This window comes from Myotis daubentonii, chromosome 15 (assembly GCF_963259705.1).
Source record: "Myotis daubentonii chromosome 15, mMyoDau2.1, whole genome shotgun sequence".
In the NCBI taxonomy this organism is placed as follows: domain Eukaryota; kingdom Metazoa; phylum Chordata; class Mammalia; order Chiroptera; family Vespertilionidae; genus Myotis; species Myotis daubentonii.
The window spans coordinates 20780974-20804061 of NC_081854.1; the positions used below are offsets into that span (position 1 = coordinate 20780974).

Genomic DNA, 23088 nt, shown 5'->3' on the forward strand with positions numbered 1-23088 from the left:
ATCTTATGGAGGCCACACAACACTCCTACAAAGGAAGCAGAGGGCCTTGAAGACAAATGTGGGAAAAGAAAAAGGGCTGAAAATTAGCAAGCTAAACACCATCTCAAATGTTAGGACAAGAGCACAATAAACTCAACAAAAGTAGAGTGGAAGAACGAATAAAAACCAAATGCACAATAGGCACTGAAGCTATTTATGATTATTATTGAAACAAGACAAAATTAAAGAAAAACCAAGTATATAGTAGAGAGGACCTACAAAGCTAAATACAATACCGGTAATTGGAAAAGACTAATAAAATGTTGCAATTATATCTTAAAGCTGAAAAGAGAACGTATCAATGACCAATACAAGCAATAAAATGGGAAGCAAGCGTCCCTTACGAGCCTCAGAAATTGGTGATGTAACTAGGTCTTGTGTTTGTCTCCATTCAGGAGTGAGCTGAAGCTCACAGAAGTTGAGTAACACAAGCACCAGAGCTGGGATTTGAACCTGAGATCTAGGATTCCCAGTCAGCTCGCCGGATAGTTGTGCTACAGCACCACCTCGCGAACACTTCCAGCCTCCTCTAGCCTGTCCTGCTACCCGTGAAACCCCGTCCCCTCGCTGGGCTTAGTTTAGGGTTTCCACTGCCCACCCGCAGGGACACTTGAGCCAAACCTGCTCCAGCCCCTAAGAGTTTCAGACTACGCTTCCTCCAAAGGCTTCCTTCTGAAGTCTCAGATGCATTTTTCTTCCAGTCTCAACCAGTCCCTTGCGTCCCCACTCGCCTTGCTCACCTGTGAATTCCCGCCATGCCCTCCTTACGGCAGGTTCCCGATTTGGAGCTGTACTGTCTGGGCTGGAGTGCCAGTGTGTGGAAAGCCGCTTACTCAAGGGCTCCCAGCAGCCTGGTATCACCGAGCTTGCAGGAAATGCGGAACCTGAATACCCCAGGCACGCTGAATCGGGACCTGTGCATTAACCGGTCAGCACCCCCGACCACCAAGTGATCTGCAGCAGTGAAGGTTGAGTCGCTGTGGCGTGGACCAGAAGGGGGCGCGGTGGGACCCAGGAAAACTTGGAAATAGGGCTCCTCACCTGGGGCAGGTAGGTGTATCTGCGAAAGCTGTCTCGGTCCTGGGTCCTGTCCCGAAGTGAGATGATGGCTGACCTATCCTCTATGTTGGAGAAGTTGGAGTTGATTTGGGGATTTGGATTCCAGGCACTGTCTAATAAGAATCCCTGACCTGGGACCCTAGAAATGTCCTTTTTTTCTTTTGCTTATAAAATTTTTTAATCAGGAAAATTATATGAAATAACCTTTATAGGAGCTGAGCAAATTGAGGTATCAACGCAGAAAATTCTAGATGTAATAACCAGTGACATATGAAACTTTAGAAGGTCAAAGCCTGAACCCAGAAGTTCTCCAACTCAAGTGTGCAGCAGAGTCACTAGGAGGGCAGGTGAAAACTCAGATTGTTGATCTTTTATCCCTAGAACTTCTGACTCAGTAGGACTGGGTGGGGCCCAGCACCTGCGTTTCTAAGGAGTCGCCAGGGGATGCTGATGCTGCTGGTTCAGGGACCACACTTGGAGGACCACTGTTTCCAAGCCACACAGTTGTGGCTGCCTTGGAGGATCATGCTAATCCCATTGAAATAACCCCATGCAGGGACATCCTTGCAGAAGTGTGAGCACTGAGTTCTGATGAGCCAGCATGACCTTAAGCACTGATCTGAATATTTTCCTATATTTGTGCAACAGACAGCATTTCCATTTAAATTAATGCCACCTATCATGTTTATGCTCAGGTACTACCCTGATTGAGACTAGTTCTTTCTTTTTTCATCTAGTGGCAATTTCACATATACATCCACCTCCTTTTTTATGGTCTGGTCAAATCAAGGATTTTTTTTCTTATTATATGAATCAAAATATATCAGGGGATAAAAACAAAACCCAAACCAGGGTATTCTTCCCACTGCATTCCCAGAGTCCTTTGCAATACCTCTGTTATAACTCTGTTTATATTGTGTTCAAATGTATTGATTTACCGTCTGACTTTCTCCAGGGCTCATGGGTTTGTCAAGGGCAGGCATTCTTCCATTTGAAGAAAAAAAAAATGTGTAAACTGGAGTTATTTATTTTTCTACGATTTGTCCCATTTGTGTTAATAAACAGCGAGGAAATTGCTTTGGGGTGAACATGCTGTGTGTGTCCTCACATGGACATGTCAGTGTGTTCTCGAGTTTGAGATGTCACGGGGTGTGGGGTGGGAGTGGTTGGGGGCTGGGGCTTGTGGGTGATGGTGGCTGTGTGTTCCTGTGGGGGGACATGGTCTGGGACTATGTTTCTCTGGGACTGTGTATCGAGCATGTGCCGACACTCAATGCGTAGTCACCAATGAGATTTGGTGGCCATCAGTCGCTGACTGTGTGAAGGAGGGTCCCTCCCCCAGCCCATGTGTGTATGTGCCTGGGTTGGGGATGCTGCAGTCTGCTGTGGCCCAATGGGTCCTGTGTTCCTGTCCCGGTTTGCCTCCCTCTCCAGGTCTCCTTGCTGACCCACGTCACCATCTGTCTGAAGCCCATGGCCCTCCTGGGCAGGTGGACTCCAGGTAACTGCGTCTAAGGTCCAAGCGAGCAGCACTTACCATGGCTCCATCCCTGAGTCTGGGCCCCTGCAGAGCTATGAGGGTGGGGCTTCTGTGTCCTTCCAAGGACCTGGGAAAGTAGCAGCTGGAGATTAGATTTCACAAGGTCCTGGAAGGAAAAGAGGGAGAAGGATCCAGATCTGGTCTGGGGCAGGGCCAGGCCAAGGTCCAGGGTCTCAAAATCATTATAAGAATACTCATAATAGCTTTTATTTATTTATTTTTTAAAATATTTTTATTGATTTCAGAGAAGAAGAGAGAGGGAGAGAGAGATAGAAACATCAATGATGAGAGAGAATCATTGATCAACTGCCTCCTGCACACCCCCTACTAGGGATTGAGCCCGAAACTCAGACATTTGCCCTGAACGGAATCAAACCTGTGACTCTTCAGTTTGCAGGCTGATGCTCTATCCACTGAGCAAAACTCGCTAGGGCAATAGCTCCTATTTATTATGCCACTACCATGTGCTGGGCACTGTATTTCATGCTTTATATATTTATACTAGAGGCCCGGTGCACAAAATTCATGCACTGGGGTAGGGGCCCTCAGCTTGGATTGCAAGAGGGCGCAGGCCAGACCAAGGGATCCCATCAGTGCATGGTTGGGGCCTTGGAGGGATGTGGGAAGTTGACCAGCCGGGGAGGGACCATGCAAAGGCTCCAGGGTGTGTCCCGCCCCTGTCGCTCAGTCCCAATTGGCCAGAACCAGCAGCAAGCTAACCTACTGGTGGAGCATCTAGGTGGTTAGGATACATCATAGTGACTGTTGACCAGTTGACTATTTGACCCCTGGTGGTTAGTGCACATCATAGCAAGTGGTTGAGCAACCTTAGCATATCATTAGAATATTATGCTTTGATTGGTTGAATGGCCAACCAGATGACCAGACACTTAGCATATTAGGCTTTTATTATATAGGATTTATGCTGTTATCTTATTCAATATTACATATTAAGTGCTTTTTATGTTACATTTATAAATAACAATTATGTGGATTATTCATGTTTATGAATATGTTTTTATTTAGCTATAGATTACTTTATAATAAAGTGATTTTACAGGATCATATTCTATTTCTATTATCATATTCTATTACCCCATGGAAGGTAGGAGGAAACTGAAGCTCAGAGAGGTGAGTTCACTTGCCCAAGGTCACACAGCAAGCAATGCCACTCAGCAAGGTGACAAAGTCAAATTTGAACCCACTTCTGTGGTCCAGCCTTTGGCTTTTAATCACTGTATTACCCTGGCCAAGGTGGCAGACAGCATGTGAGGCGACCAGTAGGGAGGGAGTCTTAGCTGAGTGACAGGATGATAGCAAATCGCTGTAGGTTTTGTGTTGTGCTGGTTACATTTACTGAGACCTTATTGGGTGCCAGGCTGTCATGATAATGACGATGCCACATGCTCCTATGGCACTTAGTGGGCCCCACTGTAAGTGCTGTTATGTGGATCGGTCCCCTTACTCCTTGCACCAGCGCTCTGAGGTGGGTACCACCATTGTCTCCATGAGGCCCGAGGTGGACGCATGTGCAGAACTCGTGGAGGAGCTGGGATTTGGTGCCAGGCTGTTCCTTTTACTCTCGAACTTCCCATTATCCCTTCAAGTCCTCACAACAGCCCTATAGCGTAGGAAGAATTATTACCATTTTACAGATGAGGAAACTGAGGCCCAGACTTGCACTCACCCACAGAACCACAGACTTGAACTATTGTCTGTCTGAGCAGCTCACCCACCCTTGACCCTGTACTTCTCTGGCAGGAGACCAGGAATGTCAAAGAGCCTCTGAAGGGCCTGGGCCAGGCTCCCAGGGCCCGGGGCCCTGTCCCATCCTGAGATCCCAGGTTCCCTGCCCTTCCTGTCTTGCTCCCTGCTTTTCCCTTTGGCTTATAAGGTGCTGGGTAGGCCAGGTTTCAGCACCGCAGGCAAGAAACAAGGACAGGTTACACTGGGGCCAAACATGAGTCAGCATAGAGGAGGCCATGCGCTGGTTCCAGAAGTATGATGGGATCATCCTTCCTGGCAAAAATTCCCCTTTCTACACAAAAGGCCAATAAGCTAATTTCAGCGAAATGTGCCGATTGGTAAGCACTCATTGTGTATTACAAGAATTCTCTCTTTTCTCTTGCATTACACTTTTGGTTTTGTTTGTTTGTTTGTTTGCTGCTATGCAAGTTTAAAATTTGTATACAACTTGATAGATCATATTTATTTTATAGATGAAGACCTCCAACCTCGTGGGAAATCGAACTCCTCGGAAGTGGTAGTGGGGTGGCAGCCTCTCTCCTCTCCCTTCTCCTTCTAGGCTTATCCTTCTGGGGTTTAAGGGGGCTGTTTGATATCTTGTCAGTTTGTAAGCACGCTTTACCTTTCTAGCTATTTTCCCCAAGCCTTTGCACATTGCCTTGCAATGTATTGTGTGTGTGTGTGTGTGTTTTTACATTGATTTTCTAGAGAGAGAAGGGAAAGTGAGAGAGAAAGAGAAACATAGAAGTGAGAGCAAACATAGATTGGCTGCCTCCTGCATGCTCCTACAAGGGATTGAACCTACAACCCCATAGTTTCCTCCCCTCTCCCCCACATGTGCCCTGTCAGGGAGTGGAACCAGCACCTTTCCCTGCACTGGACCAGCCCCAACCAAGTGAGCCACCCTCACTAGGGGGCCTTGCAATAGTTTTCATTGAAAATATAGATATTTCTTCCCTAGCTGATTTAGCTCAGTGGATAGAGCATTGGCCTGCGGACTTAAGGGCCCGGGTTCGGTTCCGGTCAAGGGCACATACCCAGGTTGCAGGCTTGATCCCCAGTTGGAGGTGTGCAAGAGGCAGCTGCAGATCAATGATTCGCTCTCATCATTGATTTCTCTCTCTCTCTCTCTCTCTCTCTCCCTTCCTCTCTCAAATAAAAAAAATACTTTAAAAAAATAGATATTTCTGTTGATTTCAGACAGGAAGGGAGAGAGAAGATAGAAACATAAGTGTTGAGAGTGAATCATTGATAGGCTGCCTTCTGCAGGCCCCCCCTGCACCCGGGCATGGGCCCTGACCTGGAATCCAACTGTTGAAATAGGAACTTTAGCCATGGCTGGTTTGGCTCAGTGAATAGAGCGTCGGCCTGCAGACTGAAGGTTCCCGGGTTCAATTCCAGTCAAGGGGTATGCAGGAGGCAGCTGATCAATGTTTCTCTCTCATCATGTTTCTAACTATCCCTCTCCCTTCCTCTGGTGAAAAAATCAATGAAATCTATTTAAAAAAATAGGGAATATAGGCAGGTTTAGGGAATTTTTAGAATTGGGGGTCCATGGAAAAAACACACAGGGCTACAGACTGGGAGAAGTTACATTTCCACAAGACAAGGGAACTGCCAGAAGGTACATTTTCATAACACAAGGGAGTGGCAACAGTTATATTTACATAAGGGAACTGGGAGTAGCCAAAAGTTCTATATTTACAAAATAAAGGATGAAGAAAGCCCAGAAGGAATAGGACAATGAGGGAAGAGGGTCTCTGGAGTTACTATAGTAACCAATTCAAAAGGGAATATTGACCAATCAGAAGGGATATCAGGACACAGGGACTTGTAGCCTTTACAAACCTTGGAAACAGGAATTCTATGGGACTCTTCCTCCTCCCCACGTGGGAGCCCGTTCTGTGGGAATCTTCCTCTTCCCCCATGGGAGTCCATTTGTCTGTGGATGCATTCTACTACTCCGTGGGACAAAGGGCCTGGAAACTGTTAGGTCGCCTTGTTACAGAAGACCAAAGAAATACCATCTAGAAATGCTTCCTAGAGAAAGGGAGGGACCCCGTTTATTAACACTAGTGGACTCCGGGAATAATTTCCAAATCAGAGCGAAGAAACACGCAGAAGGCTTCACTTTTTATAACCTTCTGGGGTCTTTGTCTTGCAGGTATGGTTCCGCCCCCTTTCATGGGCTTACAGGAAGGCCCCCAGCTGTTGGGGGTCTCCAGGCCATATCCGATGATCTCTCCTGGGGCCAGCGATAATGACCCCCCGCCCCCGCCCATCCCAGGGCAGTGCATTGCTCACAGTTTTTATGGCCTGACACGTCTTGCAAGACCAGTTTCCTCCTCATTCCCCCCGCCCTCCTTGTCCCACAAGCTTCTTTTAGCCTTGTGGAGCAACGAATCCGCAGGGGGTGTTTCTGGTATCCAGGTGTTCAGTTCTGCAACCTTGGAAGTGGTGGGGTTGGTCAGGATGATGGTATGTGGTCCCCTCCAGGTAGGAGTCAGTCCTTGGGTGGTCTTTACCCAAACAGAGTCACCAGGTTGGAAGGCAGAACATCTCCGATGTGCTTCTGGATTGCTTTCTGGATAGACTGTAAAGCCTGCAAGAACTTGAGTAAAAATTAGTTATGGATTTCAGCCTTTACCCACCAGAATCTGTAGAGGCCTCACTGGTTTCCAGGGCAGCCTTCTGGGCCGCTTCGTCTGTGGTCCGGTTCCCTCTTGCCTCTGTGGAGGTGGGCTTGTGACCTGGCAGAGACAAACTGTAGCAATTAGAATAGTAAGGGTCACAACATCCTTGTCTCTCTGGAGCCATGTCCATGAGGACTCAGGCATCTTCTAAGTCTATTATACAGTTTTCTGCAGGCCACTGTCAGGACTGTGCGTGGCGGCCGATTCCTCTTTCCAGCCACAAACACAGTCTGTCCAATTCCCCAAAATGTATTCTGGCACGGGAGAAAGTTGCTTCGCTGTACACAGGTAGCTTAACCCTTATACAACTGAGCTTGGACCTCTGCCTAGCAAACTGCAGTCTACAAGTTCAGCCTCTGGTCCTCCCAACCGAATGGGGTCTCAGCCAGTCCCTCAGTCAGACTTCTCTCTTGGAGAATCTCAAAGTCCTGAAGGCTCCCTCCCGGGTCCAGGGAGAGCTCCTTTCCTTTGTCCTTTTGTTAACCCTGTTTACTAGTTACAGGGTCCTGCCATAAGCTGCCAGTCCAAAACAGCCAGAGTTGCAGTTAGAAACAGCCCTGCATATTACAAAGCGCTCCTGTGGCAGTGGGTTGGGTACCAGGCCCCTGCCTTCGTCCCCGTCCCCTGTGACAGAGCAGTGATCAGGCCTCTCCCAAGGGAGTGCACTGGAAGGGGATATCAGCCCCTCCTCTGCCAGCAGCAACAGGTACCGAACCCTTTCAGTACATTTGACCAGCTTCGTTCCCGGCCACTTTTACAGACTCCAGGGCCCGTTGTCTTCTTTTAACCAGCAAGCCAAATGACACTGGCCTGTATTATTTCCTCTTGTGAGTTAGAGGAAGACAATTTCTACAGAGGGGAGGAATAGAAACAGCGGGAGCTTCAGAGAAAACTACAGGCCATCACTGTAGTAGCCCTCCCTCCTGAGGCTGGGGTCCGACCTGTGGAGGAAAATGACTCTTAGCCTGGAAAAAAAGGCAGAGGATGACAAGGGTACAGGGAAATTTTACTAAAAGCCTGGAGGGTCTCCTGAAAGAAAAAATCCTTAATTCAGCACAGGCAGGGGGCAGGGCCCATAAAATCTCTCTGCCCTGCGGAGCTGTGAGTCCTGCCCCTGAAAGTCCCAGTCAGACAAGAAAAGCCACAAATACCTTTAAATCTACCCCAGAATTCCAAAATTTCAACCTAACACAGCAAAATCACAGAGCAAACCAAAGCCCCTAGTACACAAACATAGACAGAAATTTTTACTAAGTGAACTGATTCTTCCCGTGATAGAGAGCAAACGTCTCTGAGAATACTAACTCAACAGCATTGCTTGAGACTTTTGTAGACCATCACGGGTTCAGCCTTCAGCAAATCAAACATTTTAACCAGATGAACTAATAGAAAATCAGAGTAGCTTTTGCTTTCACACAGACCAGTTAATCAGCAGATAATTATGTGAAGACAAACATTCGTACTCACACTCTCTCAGGCTAGCCCAGACTGGAGCTGAGCAGAAAATGCCCAACTCCCCAGATGAGCATGAGGGCACTCCTGGCACCCACGCCCCAGACCAGAATTCTCAACCGACTTCTCGGTGAGTACCTACCGGAGGAGTTAAGGCTGCGCCCAGCCCCCCTGCTCGGTAGCAAATTTGGCACTAACAAACAGAAGAGTGAACCCATAATTCCTTAATTGAATCTGAATTCACTTACCTCCGGAGTCCTGGTTCCTGATTTACCTGACAAAGTCCTATGACTTCCAGGGAGGTGATCAAGCTTCCCCTTCCACTCACTTGGAATGAGCCTAACTGACTGGGGCCCCTACCTTACAGATTCTGTCGACAGGTCAAGAGGTGTCCGTCCACTTTCTCCAGATGCCGGCTGGGTCCTGGGCTGAGGTCCTGGGCTGAGGTCCGGGAGTGCCTGGAATTCCCCCCAGTTCAATTCTGCTAAAATCAGCAATGCACGCCTTCCAGAGGCCTGTCCCGCGCCCTGGGGCCCCAAACCTCCTCCACTCACCGGAGGCAAGAGCCAAATGCGGTTAGCTTCCTGGTTCAGGGAACCATATGTTACAGAAGACCAAAGGAATACCAAGCACGCTTCCTAGAGAAAGGGAGGGACCCTGTTTATTAACACTAGTGGACTCCGGGAATAATTTCCAAATCAGAGCGAAGAAACACGCAGAGGGCTTCACTTTTTATAATCTTCTGGGGTCTTTGTCTTGCAGATGGCGTTCCGCCCCCTTCCATGGGTTTACAGGAAGGCCCCCAGCTGTTGGGGGTCTCCAGGCCATATCCGATGATCTGTCCTGGGGCCAGCGATAACTGATAACGACCTCTCCCCACCCGCAGGGCAGTATGTTGTTCACAGTTTTTATGGCCTGACACGCCTTGCAAGACCAGTTTCCTCTTCAGCCTGAGGAGGAACACACAGGCCAGAATGGTGAGGGATTATGAATTTATTCCACCATCCACACACCAGGTGGCTGAATCTGGGTGGCTCCAGCACCCAGTGACGGGAATCAGCGGCTTTGAAAGGACTTTTGGCGGGCTTTTTTCTGGGCAGAGACTTCTTTATGCATACCCTGAGGGGAGAGAATGGAATGTGGTCAAAGGGAATGGCCATAGTGAAATGACCTGAAAAGCCAGTTCCTGGAGGAAGGGTATCAATTCAATTGCTCCATCCAACCTAACAGACACCATCCTGCTCAGGGGAACACCACATGTTCCAGTCCAAAAATTTCACTTCACTGTGACCTCCTGGTTCATAGGCCCACGCTCAACCACTGAATCACACTGGCCGGGCTGTAATGGCTTTAAGTGTTACACAATAGGCCTATCTCATATTTCACAGGTTCTGGCTTCTGAACTTGGTCAGGAAGATCTCCCACTCCTGAGTGAAGGCGCTCTTTCCTGTCCCTCCTCCTGCACAACCTTCACCAGCCCCCCCCCCCCCCCCCCCCCCCCGCTTCTTCCCCCCACCCATTTCCAGCTTCTACTTTCCCAAGGTCTTGAGACCTGCCCCGCCTGAAGGCCCAGCCCCCCTCCTCTTCGCCCTCCCTCAGCCTCTCCTGTTGAAGGAGGTGGGGTGAGGTGGGGTGTTTCATTCCTGGTCAGTTTGGAAGAGCTCTTCCTGCCCAACCTATTAACCCTGTTCCCCTCTGTGCTGCAGTGACCGACCCTCAAGTCCTGTGTATTGACGTAAACTGCCACGTTTCATACAAATATGTCCATCCTGTATTTCTCCTTGTGGGTTTGAGACCTGGACTAGGAAGGGCTCCCCCTCCCCCTCCCTCGCAGAGTCCTAATCTTGCAGCTGTCCCTTCCCACGGGTCAGGAGCATAAAAGCGCGCAGGGGCTCAGCCTTGCAGCTTCACCATGGCCCCGCTGTGCCCACTGCTGCTGGCGCTGGCCCTGGTGGCCATCCCCGGTGTCCGAGGCGCCTGCCCGGCAGCTGCTGACCTGAAGAACCCTGATGGGACACGGACGTGCGCCAAGGTCTATGACAAGAGCGACCCATATTATGAGAACTGCTGCCAAGGCGCGGAGCTGTCCATAGAGCCGGGCACCGACCTGCCCTTCCTGCCCTCTGACTGGAGGAACGTCATCTCCTCACTCGTGGCGGCCCCGCGCTGTGAGCTCACGGTGTGGTCCCGAAGAGGCAAGGGTGGCAAGTCTCACAAGTTCACCGCTGGTGTCTACCCGCGCCTTGAAGAGTACCGCAGGGGCATCTTTGGCCACTGGTCCAACGCCATCGCCTCCATCTACTGCAGGTGCCCTCCTGTCCCCGTGCCAGTGTGCACATCCGCTTCCACAGCACAGAACCCAGCCCCACCACCACCCCCAGCTTCAGTTTGCCCAGACCCCTGAGTCCCTGACCCAAATTGGGAATCCCTAGACCCATCCTGGAGGTCCCTTCTCACCCGCATCCCTCCCCCAAGCCCATGCCCCTTGGATCTCTCAGACCAGTTCTGGGATTCTCACACTCAGAAGTGATGCAACCCCCTCCATTCAGGGAGCTGTCCTCCACAACCTTCCGGAACCCCCACCTGCCTACCCACAGCTACACTGTCCAGGGAGGGCCACTAACTCCTGAGCTTCCCAGTCTAGCTTGGGATGTGGAGCCACTCACCCCCTCACCCTGGAGTCCCAGAACCAAAGCCAGTTCTTCCCTCTCCCCAAATCGTCAGATCTCAGAGCTGCCTCAGGCTTCCCAGACTCTACATCTGACCCAGACCTCAAGACCCCAGACTCATATCTGGGGACACCCTGTCTGGCCCTTATGCTCCCTAACCACTCACACCCTCTAGGACAGCCTCAAAACCAGGACCCAGTCCCAGGGTCCTTGGGAAGGTTCTGGAGCATTTGGAGCCCTGAGCCCACCCTGCACTCACATATGCAAACTCACAGACTTGGGACCCTAAGTCTAGCCATAGTAGACTCCAAAACCAACCCCCCCCTCCCCGACCCAAAAGCTCCAGGAGACCCCCCCCCCCCCCCCCCCCCCCGCTCCTGAAGTGGAAGCCCCGCCCAGCCCAGCCCACACCTTATCTCAGGCTCTAGAGCTCCACAAGCCACAGATCTTTGAGACCCTGGCACTTCCTGGTGATAAGTTTTTATTCTGTTGCAGGTGCTACTGATGCCTCAGAGGCCCCTCATCTCCAGCCCTTACAGAATGAGGAGCCCTCCACCCAGCCTTGTCCCTGGGGCCTGCTGAGGGCCCCAAGTCCCAAACAAGAGAGCTTTCTGCCCGCCCCCTTCCCACCCTGCCTTCCCTGCAATACAGTCCTTATGAAGTTGCCCCTGTCTGCCATCTGCTTGTGCTTGGGACCCAAGACCACCCAGGATGGGGAGACAGCAGGGTGGTCATGCCAGGATCAGTCCTACCTGGGGCAGTGCTGTGATTGGGGACGCACCCATAGATTCTGACATGGATTTAGGTGTGCACAAAGACACACGCCCACAGGAAGCATGTGTGGCATGCAATGGCACTGCTGCTGATAATTAGACATTGACATGCTTCCCAGACCTTTTGGTGCACAGCCCTTCCCTGAGTGACCCCCAGCTGCTCTGGCCTGCCAGGGACCTCCAGACTCAGGATTCATGCATGAGACAGCAGGAGGCCTTCAAGGACCAGCCCAGGCCAGGCCAGGGTCTGTTGAGAGATCTGGCCAGAGCCTAGGACTTATGGGTTGTTTAATCCTTCAACCCTCCCCTCCCCTACACATGGAAGACACTTTAGTGCAAATTTGCATATTTCTGCAAATGTGACTTTACAACCTATTCTCACCCCCACCCCCAGGGATGGGGCCCTTGATGGATACCTGGGTTTGGGGGCTCCTAGGAGAAGCTAAAGAAGAGAATTGTGGGTCTTGGGGAAGGAAAGATATGGGGACAGCCCACGGGGAAGGACAACTTGGGGTTGGATGGAGGAGGAGAATTCGGGGGGATTCTGAGAGCTAAGAAATGTGGGGGAAAGAGGAAGGTGGAGATGCTAAGAGACCATAAGGTGGGGGTATGTGAAGAGATCAGAGGTCAAGGGAGGTGTGGGAGGTGGAGGAGGTGTGAGGTGCTGGAGGATCACAGAGCAGAGGGTGTATGAGTGGGCTAGGAACTCAGCAAAGTTCTAAGGAGAAAAGATGGCAAAATACTCAGAATCCTTGGGCACAGGTGTTTACTGGTTTAGTCAACAAGGGTTTATTGAGCACCTAGTATCTGTCGAGCACTGCCTTGGGAAGACATGGTCCCTGCCCTCCTGGAGCCCTGAGAGTGCAGGGGAAATGCCAAAGATTCAGACGTTCGGGGGGCGGGGGCGGGGAGGGCGATGAAGTCAGACACTCAGGATGAGACAAGGGGTCAAAACAGCCAGTCACTCCCTGAACTGCACAGACACGGAGGAGTCAGTCACCCTTGTTCGCCGCAGCCCACCAGCCTCCGTGCGGTTCTTCGTCTTGTGCAGGAAGTGGACAAAACGCACACCAGGACCATACTGGCAGAATACGTGGGACACCTGTGGCAGCAGCGGGTCAGAAAGAAGTCCTTATTAGGGACCGATGAGCTCTGCTCTCCCCCCTCCTCCCTCTGTGAGGTCTTGGGACGGGTCTGGGTTGGCAGCTGGGACAGGGAGTCTCACCTGGACCCAGCGGCCAGGAGGGCCCCTCCCAGAGGTCCGGGGGGCCACATGGTGCTGAGCAATGATGGTGTGTCGGTCAGCTGCCAGCAGCCAGACGTGCAACTCATAGACACACACGTCCAGCCGGCTGTCCTCAAACCTGGGGGTGGGGGGAAGGACTTCAGCTGCCACCTCAGACCCAACATCCCCACCCCAATGTCTTGCCCCAATCACCGTTTAGCACCACTCACTGACACTCCCCACCCCCCTTGCCGACCCTGTGCCCCTGGGCTGGCTGGTGCTACCAAGACAGCCCCTGCCCCCCCTCTTGGGATTCATAGTCCAGCGGGGAGGCAGTGACCAGCAGGAATAGTCAGGACCAGCATGGGGGCTGGTCAGGGAAGGCTTCCCAGTGGAGCCTTTTGTAACCGACTCCTGAAGGACAAGGACGAATCGTCCTGAGAAAGACAAGCATCTGAAGAGGAAAGAACAGCCTTGGGCCTGGCACATTTCAAATCCTGAAGGTGTCCGAGAGAAGGGGCCACAGAGGTGGGCAGGGCTGGGTCCTGCAGGGACAGGAGAGTCCTGGTGGGAGGCTCAGACCAAAGGGGAGGGCGTGGTGGGGTTGTGCTTTTGGGAGCCCCTGTGTGCACCCTGGGGGGGGGGGGGGGAGGCACGTACCAGTCCATGACAGTAATGTCTGGCTGCTCATCATCAAGAAGCTCCTCCCACAGCCCCTTGGCCAGCAGATGCTTCACCATCCAGCTGTGAGGGGGCACAGGGGAGGTGGGCTCTGGGACCTGCTGGCATTCTCGGGCATCTCCCAGGGCAGCCTGACCCCAGGGAGCAGGAAACCTGATCACAGCACCCTCATATCCAGGGGACCCCGGTATGGGTGCTGGGCCCTCACTGGGCACCTTATAGTCTCGGTTCCCATCGCCCTCTTGGCAGGCGATGCATTCTGAACCCTGTGTTGCGGTGGGGAAACCGAGGCTCAAGAATGGAAGTGACTTGCCCATGTTATGCCCAGATTTCAAGATCCCCCAAAGGACATCACTAGGGAGCACCAAGTCCGATGCAAAAGCATAGAGTCTTTATTCAAGCCCGGGGCTTGGTCCTTCTGCCTTCCCTACTGATGCAGCGATAGGGAGAGAGAGAGAGAGAGAGAGAGAGAGAGAGAGAGAGAGAGTCCGGAGTTCCAAGAGAACAAAGAATTTATAGGGCTTGGGGTCAGGGGGTGGGGTCACACTCTACTGATTTGGCCGATTCCGGTTGGTTGAGTGAGGGCCGGGGGCTAGTGACGCAAGGGCAGGGTGCTGCTAGGGCCTGGTTACACAAAGACAGGGGGGTGGCTAGCATACTTTTGGCCTTGGGCTAGTTTCCCGCACTTTCCCATTGGCCGAGTTAAGGGCAGGCTGAGTAACTGATACATTCTGCGGCTTTTTCTTGAAAGAGGGGTTAGGGACGCAGCTATCAGTCCTATTCTGTCCTTTCATTCCCCCCTTGTCTTGGAACTTCCGGCTCAATCATGAGATGGACTGCATTTCTATTTTACCTTCCGTCGCTAGAGGCCTGTACTGGGCTTGCAAAACCATCAACTGGACCACCCCTATGCGCTTTTTGACAAATCAGACTAGTCTGTTAATAATGCAAGGGCCGAAAGTCAACAGCATTAGGAGGATTACAAGGGGTCCCGCGCGGTCCGCTGTCACAGAAGGAGCTGGGCTTGTGACCTGGCAGAGACAAACTATAACAAATGGTCCAGTGGAAGGGAAAGAAACCATTTTAGCTTTAACAATTTCTATTGAAATAGGATTTTTCTTCTTAAAAATTCCTCTATGGCTATCAAAAAGCCAAATCAAGATTAATTTATCTACTGTATTCAATTTGGCCTGATGTTTGCATAAACACAACAAGAATGGTAACTGACTACCTTTGCTGGAATTTCATGATTGAATCTTAATGTGCCCCGTAGGGCCAGGAAGCCAAGCCATCCAGCTGCCATCAGGTCTGCCTGCAGTATCTGAGTTAGGTGAATCCCTCACCTGTAGCAACTCCACCTGAGCCCACGCTCCAGGCTTTAAGGCCCATCTCAGTAGCCTTCCTACTCGTTGCGGCCCAGAGTGAGTGGGGGTTCCACAGTGATGCAGAGGGATCCTTATTGTTCCTCTTCTACTCTTACCAACCGCCAGTGATGGTAGGGCTTGGGCCTGACGCTCCAGCGCCAGCCATCTTCAGGGCTCCCAAGCAGGATACCAGGCTTTCTCCGTGGCACTTTTATTGGCTTCAAGTCTTCAGAGCTCAGACAGGTTTCTTTAAAACATGATATTCCAGTCAAAGTTTCCGGTTAATAAAATCACTATTGTAAACCGGTCTTATTGATTTCATGCAAAGAAATGTATTGCCATGACTTATTAAGCATTGCCAGATTTCAGAGGAATTATATAAGGAGAAAAACATACTGATCTGCTCTAAGATCTTCTGATTTTTCTTGTCAGTCCTTTTTCATGGACTTTTCAGAGTTATAACAAAACAATAACTGTTGGATTTCTTTTATCAGTCCTCCCTAAGTACTTTGGCATAACTATTTACCCTATGTTTAGGGAGGCAGAATGTAAATTATTTACTCTCTCTGGCTTACTGGCCTGTACCATTTGATTAATTTCCTTTCAACATTTCTCTTCTCCTTCTTATCACATACACAACCTTTCTAAATTTCATACTTTTAAACCAGCCTTTAAACCTTCCCTCCATGTCCTTCAAAAATGCACAACCATGCCTCAGACCTTCCATTCCAAATAGGCCTTTCCCAGCTCTCTACAGCCAAGGTTTGTACCACCCCTGACATGGGCATGGTCATGCAGGCCTGCAAGACAGTATACAGGCTGCCAACTGTTAGCTGTTTCTCAATAGAGACCAAAACCTGATGGGTATTCTTCTTTGCCCAGTTGGGCACCTGCCCTCTCGGCAGCTACAGCTACATTCAAACCTGCAAGAGAATCAAAGGTTAATACAACATATTAATACAATGAAACATAATATTGGCAGCATGGCCACTTCAGGAGCCAAATCTCATGCTACCAAATGTGACGCATGGTAGGGCTATACAAATACCTTCGAGGGAGGGCAACTAAAGTTCACTGTTGACCCTTCCTACACAAAACAAAACTGTCCTTGACTCTCTGGAGCCATGTCCATGAGAAGAAGGCATCAGCCACGTCCATCATGTAGGGCATTGCTCTAATGCCATACAGGGTGATGCATGCTCTTGGCTGCAACCAGCACCTGGGAATGTAGCAGGGGAGTCATCTTGCTCAGTTCTCTGCAAGCCACAGTTAGGGCTTGTGTGCGGCGGTCATTCTTCTCCTCTCTAGCCGCAAACACAGTCTGAACAATCTCCATAAAATGCATTCTGGCAGAGGAGAAAGTTGTTTGCTGCACAGAGGCAGCTAACCTCTACACAACTGGGCTTGGACATCTGCTCAGCAAACTGTAGTCTACAAGTTCAACATGCAGCCTCCAGTTCTCCTAACCCAACGAGGTTTCGGCCAGTCTCTGAGTCAGACTCCTCCTCTCTTGGAGAATTTCAAAGTCCTGATGGCTCCCAGGTCCAGGGAGAGTGCCTTTTTGTTAACCCTTAGACCCCTGCTTTTTTTTGGCCTTTTTACCAGTTCCCTTTGTGGCAGAGCAGCAACCAGGCCTCTTTCAAGGGAGTGCACTAGAAGGGGCTATCAGCCCCTCCTGTGAGCCAGCTGCTCTGCCTAGGGTCTCCCAGGGGTCCAGCCAGAACGTCCCCCAGCAAATCCTGGAAGCTGCTGCCCTTTTGCAGTGGTATGGACTCAAGCAGGGGGTTCACTGGATGTAGCTGGCAGTGAAGCGCTTGCTGGCTTCTGCCTGCAGCTGCTCGCCCCGCAAGCCCTGCCCTGCAGCACGCGCACCTCAGCGTTCTCCAGCTTAGCCTGCACCTGCGCCGGTGGGGGCGCCAGGTGGGGGAGGGAGGTGAGGCCAGGCAATGCCCTGACCCCCGTCTGCCCGCTCAGCAACCCCTGGGCACCGGCCCGCCAGCCTCACCTCGGTGCCCGCCAGCAGCTGCTGCAGCTCCTGTAGGCTCTCATTGATTCGCGCATGCCGCTTCTTATCCACAGGGGCTTCAGGGCCTTGCGGTGCCCCCACGCCTCCCAGAGGTCCTTATTCTCTCGGCTCGCATGGTCCCGTCGTCGGGGCGCCAGGGGCGACGCCATAACCAGCACAGCCCAAAGCACAGCGGGTGCACCCAGCGCCCTTAGCTATACCACCGGCAACAGCCCCTCCTTCTTTGACCTGGCTCTCAGGGGCTGAGTCTGCCTAGCAAAACAGTTCTAAATCACCAGGGCAGCTGAGGATTTTAGTTTTGTTCCTCCTCCGATTTTCTCCTGGGAGTTTAGTTGGTTTTTTTAATGTATTAGAATTTTTTTTTATTCTTAAAAACCTTAATCCTTTAAAGATTACCAAAAGTGAACATTCAGCAATTTTAGATTAATATTTATGAACACATTTTAAATGTACTTTTACTCTTAAGGTATATCTAGACCTTTTGTGACAAAACTAAGAACAGGTATCAGTCTGATTCAGCATTGGAGGGGTTAAAAAGAATAAACCAGGGCAGAAAAAGACTGTGCTCACAGTTACTTTTTGTGACCTTGAAGTTCATTGATAAGACCTGTTAGGTTTGCAGCCAGTAGCATAACTGCCAACACCCCCGCCCCCCTTCTCACAGCCAAGTTGTTTGTCTCCCTTTAAACAGTGGGAGTTTTGAAGAAAACCACAGACTGCTCCTATAGCAGCGCTCCCTCCTGGAGGCTGGGGTCCGACCTGTGGGATAATATGACTCTTAGGCGGCCTGGAAAGATAACGGGTGCATAGGGAGATTTCTTGCAGACAGAAAGCCTGGAGACCATCTGAAATCCAGTGACAGATGCTTTCAGAATCAGGATGAGGGAGGAAGGGAAAGACCAGGTTATGTCCTCTATGAGGATTCTAATACATAATTGCTACCAAAGAGATAAGAAAACCATAAATAACAAGTTCTTTGAAATTTGCTAAGCAAACAGTTAACTTGAAAAGACTTCTCTCTTGCTCTTTTATAAGCAATCTCAGAAGTAAGCAATCTTGGAATTACAGCGATTTACAATCCAGGTAAGAGCAACTGATAGACAGAAATTTTTGTTAGCGAAGTGGGCTGATTCCTTCTGTAATGGTGAGCAAAAGACTCTGAGAACTGCTAGAGATTCTTGCAGCCCACTGCGGGTCTAATCCAAACATTCAGCCAGATGAATTAACAGAAATGCAAAATAAATTAAAGTAGCTTTCATTTCACACAGACCAGTTATGAGCAGCTAAGGTGAACACCCCATATTTACACGTTCTTAGATTAGCCCAGGCTGGAGCTGTATCCAGTCCCCCTTCTTGGTAGTAAATTGGATAGTCCCACACAAACAAATTTTGTCCCAACCCCATGATGATCGGTGACGAGAGACAGACAAGGGAGGGGGTGACCTGTTTTCACAGATCCTCACTCAGATGCCCACCTGACCAAAGTCGTAGAAACACAGATAGAAGAGGAGAGGAAAGGCCCCCTCCCTCCACACTCATACACTTTCACCAGACATTCATTCAGCAAAAGCATTTAGCTACCACAACACACAGTTTTTCCCAATTCAATCTGAACCTTAAACTTTTAGTTGGCAAGTCAAATATTCAGCACTTCTCAATCAGTAACATTTTTAAGAATAAACTTCAAAAATGCAAGACACAAGGTTTTTTATCATTTGAATTCAGTAAGCTTCAAGGTCCCAAGTTCCCAGAGGTTCTGGAAAACCACCCCTGAGGCTGGCAAGCAGGTTTGGCCCAGCCCTTGACTTTAAAACAACCATAATGCTTAAAGGAGTAGTTTGAGTCTGTCCCATAATGTCCGTCCAGTAAGTCCACAGAAAACAGAAAAAAACACACAAACACAGACAAATACAGTCTTCCAACTCTATGGAAGCAAAACCAAAACAACCTTCTGACTCCGTGGAATCAAAACTACAGATTAGACGATGGCCATGTGCCAACTGGCGGGAGCAACCCGCCTCGTCTCAGATTGAGGGGTTTCTGCGCCCCTCCAGATGGAGGATCGGGGCTTCCCCCTACTCCTCCGCCCATGGTCCCCCAGTGCGTCCACCTAGACTGTTTCGGACACTACAGATTTCAGAAGTGAGCTCACACAGGACAGAACACACAGGACACAACAGACAACACAGACACTTACTGCGGTCAGTCAGACTCTCCGGATAGGGGTCCCTCATGAGTCTTGGGGGTCCTGCACGAGCCCCCAAATGTTATGCCCAGATTTCAAGATCCCCCAAAGGACATCAATAGGGAGCACTGAGTCCGATGCAAAAGCATAGAGCCTTTATTCAAGCCCGGGGCTTGGTCCTTCTGCCTCCCCTACCGACGCAGCAATAGGGTGTGAGAGAGAGCCCGGAGTTCCAAGAGAACAAAGAATTTATAGGGCTTGGGGTCGGGGGGCGGGGGCACACTCTGACCACTGATTTGGCCAATTCCGGTTGGTTGAGTGAGGGCCGGGGGCTAGTGACGCAAGGGCAGGGTGCAGCTAGGGTCTAGTTACACAAAGACAGGGGGGTGGCTAGCATACTTTTGGCCTTGGGCTAGTTTCCCGCACTTTCCCATTGACCGAGTTAAGGGCAGGCTGAGTAACTGATACATTCTGTGGCTTTTTCTTGGAAGAGGGGTTAGGGACGCAGCTTTCAGTCCTGTTCTGTCCTTTCACCCAATGTCAAGCAGCAAAGAAGCTCAGGCTCAGGGTGACTCTGAGCCACTGAGTTACACCATCTCACCTGGTGCCCAGAAGCGGGGCTCAGATTCTCCGGGCCCGGGGACTTGCCTCCTCCCAGGGGAAGAGGCTCAGCAGAGGAACAATAATAGCTGCTACTTGGGAACACCTACTATGTGTAAGCCAGACCTGGCCAAAGCCTGTGCTGTGTGTTAGGGGCATTCTCTGGGCAGGTGACTAACTCTGTGTTTACAGAGCAAGAAACTGAGGCCCAGAGAGGCAAAGTCATTTTCTCCAGGTCCCACAGCAAGGAAGGCTGGAGGAGGGAATCCATCACAGGCCCGGCCCTGGCCACTCACCTGCAGTTGTGCTGGAGCTGCTCAGTCCTAATGTACCACCCACGGAAGTTGCCTGCCAGGTGGAGGAGCAAAGGGTTAGAAAGCACAGAGTGTTGGGCACCCTCCCCTGGGGACCAGCCCCCAAGCACTCACCCAGTGTCTCCAGGGGCTGCCGAGTGGGGCCAGTAGGGGGCGCTGGCTCATAAATGTTGATGCCTGAAATGGGCAGGTGATACACAGAGCCTCAGGCCTGCTGGAGCTGTCCTGTCCACCCTCTCCCTGCACCCTACCCCCAGGGCCCCTCTGAAGGGCAGGAAGCTGTGCCACCCACCAGGCCAGACCAGTCTGGGAGGGGTGAGTGAGCCAGGGCCCAGGGGGAGCCCTGAGAATGTCCTGGGGGAGAGGGACCAGGTGCGTTCTGGTGAGGCAGAGACAGAGGGACAGGGAGGCACCCAGAAAAAGGCACTTAGAATATAGGCAGAGGGAGGAGGAAGGAGCGGGGGGAGGGGGAGACAGGGAGCAGGAGGAAGGGAGTGAGCCTGGTGACAAGAGACACAGGGAGAGCTAGAGACACATGGCACAGAAGGAGACAGAGGCAGGGATACAAGGCAGGTCATAGCCTCAAGCGGACTGACAGAGGTACAAATAACAGAGACAAAGGCACAGAAACAGGGATAGAGAGATAAGGGAACTGGGGGAAGAAGAGCAGACGGTCTGGGTAAGCAGCTCTGGGGAAGAAGCTAGGGCTGGCGGCACGGGCACCTTCGGGGTTGGGCGAGCGCAGCAGGTTGCGGTAGAGTGGCCGCGCAGGAAGAGCAGTTTCAGGTGTGGGTGGGTAGCTGGGGGGTGCTTAGGCGAACATGTTGGTGAGCAGGACCTTGCTCCTGCATGTCTTGGGTGGGGAGGAATCATCCTGTGGCAGAGGATTCAGGGCATCGGCGAATGACACCCATTGAAGACATGGCCTCCATCACTGACATTCAGCAAAGCTCCTCAAGTGTCAGGATCTGGGATTTCTCTGGGAACCAGGAAACCATGGACCTCGGCAGACGCATTCCCTCTCGCTAATCAGCCACACTTAGAGTACCGAGTATTAAGGAGGGATCCGGGGTGTCTATTGGGCCCAAATTGTATTTCTCAGTTATGGCCACAGCAATACATCCCTCCCACATGCTCTGCTGCAATGTGACTGCCACTCCACCATCCAGAGGAAGTCTTATTTTCACCATCCCCTTGAATCTGGGCATGGCCAAGACGCCTTGGACCAATAGAACACAGTGTCAGTTCCGGGCATAGCCATTAACCAGCCTTCAGATTTCACTTCTGGACCCTTAAACACTGCTCTGGGGGCAGCCAGCCCCATGTAAGACGTTCATCTACTCAAGGGCTGTGGTGCTGTGAAAAGTCTGAGTCACATGGAGAAACAACAGCCCGGCTATGCTCCCAGGAGACAGGCAGCTATGGAGTGAGCCCCCACTGACACCCACCCCACTGACATCGAACTGTGACCCGGGGAGAGACCCCTAGTGACAATCACGCACCTGAGGGTGAGCACGACACAGAGGCAGGTGAGGCAGGGACAGTGCGAGGGCGCTGGCTAGCCTCCCATGGATAATAATGACAAACTCTGGGCAAACGGGTTTGGAAACACAACTATTTGAAGCCACTGGTGAGCGACCAGAAGCAGGCAGAAACAAGAGGGAATTCCATCTTTCAAAGAACAAACCATGGTGTGAGACTAAGTTTCTGGCTTTTCCTCTGGGCACAGGCCTCTGTCCATGTAGCAAGGGACAAGGTGAACTCAAGCAGAAAACCAGTCATTGACTCAGGTTATCAGACACCAGAGCTGGGGCTGCGAGAGCAGTCGGAAATTGAGAGGAGAGAGCCCATCATGGAGGGAACCCCAGAGAAAGAGGATCAAATTCCATCTCCTGAAAGAAAGAAGTAAGCTCTCAACACAGGACTGTGTAGCCACTGCACATGTTCCAGATACTGAAGGCAAAGTGACCACTTCAAGTCCGGGGTTCTCCAAGTAAAGGAAGAAGAGGAGAAGAGGCATAGAGAGCGCTGGCTGGAGTCTCTGCCACTCCAGCTTTGTGGGTGGTCATATGATTGTGTGGTGACTGGAGCTGTGGCGTCCATATTTTGGTCATGAGGGGAGACAGTACTAATACACTGAGAATGGAGCACCAGCCAGAGAGTAAGAGCCTGGACCCACTATGGCAGCCTGTCCTCTAGGGCAGCACTGTTCACATCTAAATATTATGTGAGCCACGAGTGTCATTTAACATTTTCTAGCAGCCACATTCCATAACTAAACAGAAATGTGTGAAATTACTTTTACATATATTTTATTTGACCCAATATATTCAAAATATTATTGTTTCAACATGTATAATCAACATGAAATGTATTATTAGTGAGATTTTACTTTTTTACAGTGGATAAAAAATCTGTACATCCATCTATTTCCTAGCTTTGTCCATAGAGAGTGGGTAGAAGCAACAATATTCCTGTAGCAATCAGCCCACCTAGCACCCAGATCAGGATCTTTTAATACTGTCTCCACGAAGAGGAACCAGAGCTCCTTGAAGAAAAGGCTGGTTACAGAGCTGAGGCAGGGACAGTACAAGGCGAGCCTGGAACATCTTATTCCAGAAAGCAAGGAGGTGCTCAAAGGATGAGGGGACACATGGAAAGGGCTTAGGAGCCATCTTGAAAGGGTTCCCATTGGTCTAATTGAGGACAGTTCGAGCATCAA

At 50.8% G+C, this 23088-nt stretch overlaps 2 protein-coding genes and 1 pseudogene across 2 annotated transcripts; 1 reads left to right on the forward strand and 2 right to left on the reverse strand.

Moving 5' to 3' along the window:
- The first annotated feature begins 10441 nt into the window (after window positions 1-10441).
- On the forward strand, window positions 10442-11863 carry LOC132216911 (syncollin-like). Its single transcript, XM_059666600.1, has 2 exons — window positions 10442-10836; window positions 11694-11863. Exons 1-2 carry the CDS (start codon window positions 10442-10444, stop codon window positions 11701-11703), a joined length of 405 nt encoding a protein of 134 aa, XP_059522583.1. The 3' UTR covers window positions 11704-11863.
- An 848-nt stretch (window positions 11864-12711) lies between these two features.
- Window positions 12712-21382, reverse strand: LOC132217364 (F-box only protein 50-like). The gene is made up of 7 exons (XM_059667487.1): window positions 21369-21382; window positions 21090-21166; window positions 20481-20543; window positions 20349-20400; window positions 13857-13940; window positions 13197-13335; window positions 12712-13073 (listed from the first exon to the last, which is right to left on the reverse strand). Exons 1-7 carry the CDS (start codon window positions 21380-21382, stop codon window positions 12933-12935), a joined length of 570 nt encoding a protein of 189 aa, XP_059523470.1. The 3' UTR covers window positions 12712-12932.
- Window positions 17015-17416, reverse strand: LOC132217183 (transcription cofactor HES-6-like; annotated as a pseudogene).
- Window positions 21383-23088: the final 1706 nt, after the last annotated feature.

Excerpts from the sequence above, each read along its gene's own strand:
- LOC132217364 (XM_059667487.1), bottom strand. Across the intron at positions 13,336-13,856 it reads GACATTACTGTCATGGACTG|GTTTGAGGACAGCCGGCTGG; the intron begins GTACGTGCCTCC and ends CCCCACCCCCAG. Across the intron at positions 13,074-13,196 it reads CTCCTGGCCGCTGGGTCCAG|GTGTCCCACGTATTCTGCCA; the intron begins GTGAGACTCCCT and ends CTGCTGCCACAG.
- LOC132216911 (XM_059666600.1), top strand. The coding sequence starts at position 10,442 with ATGGCCCCGCTGTGCCCACTGCTGCTGGCGCTGGCCCTGGTGGCCATC.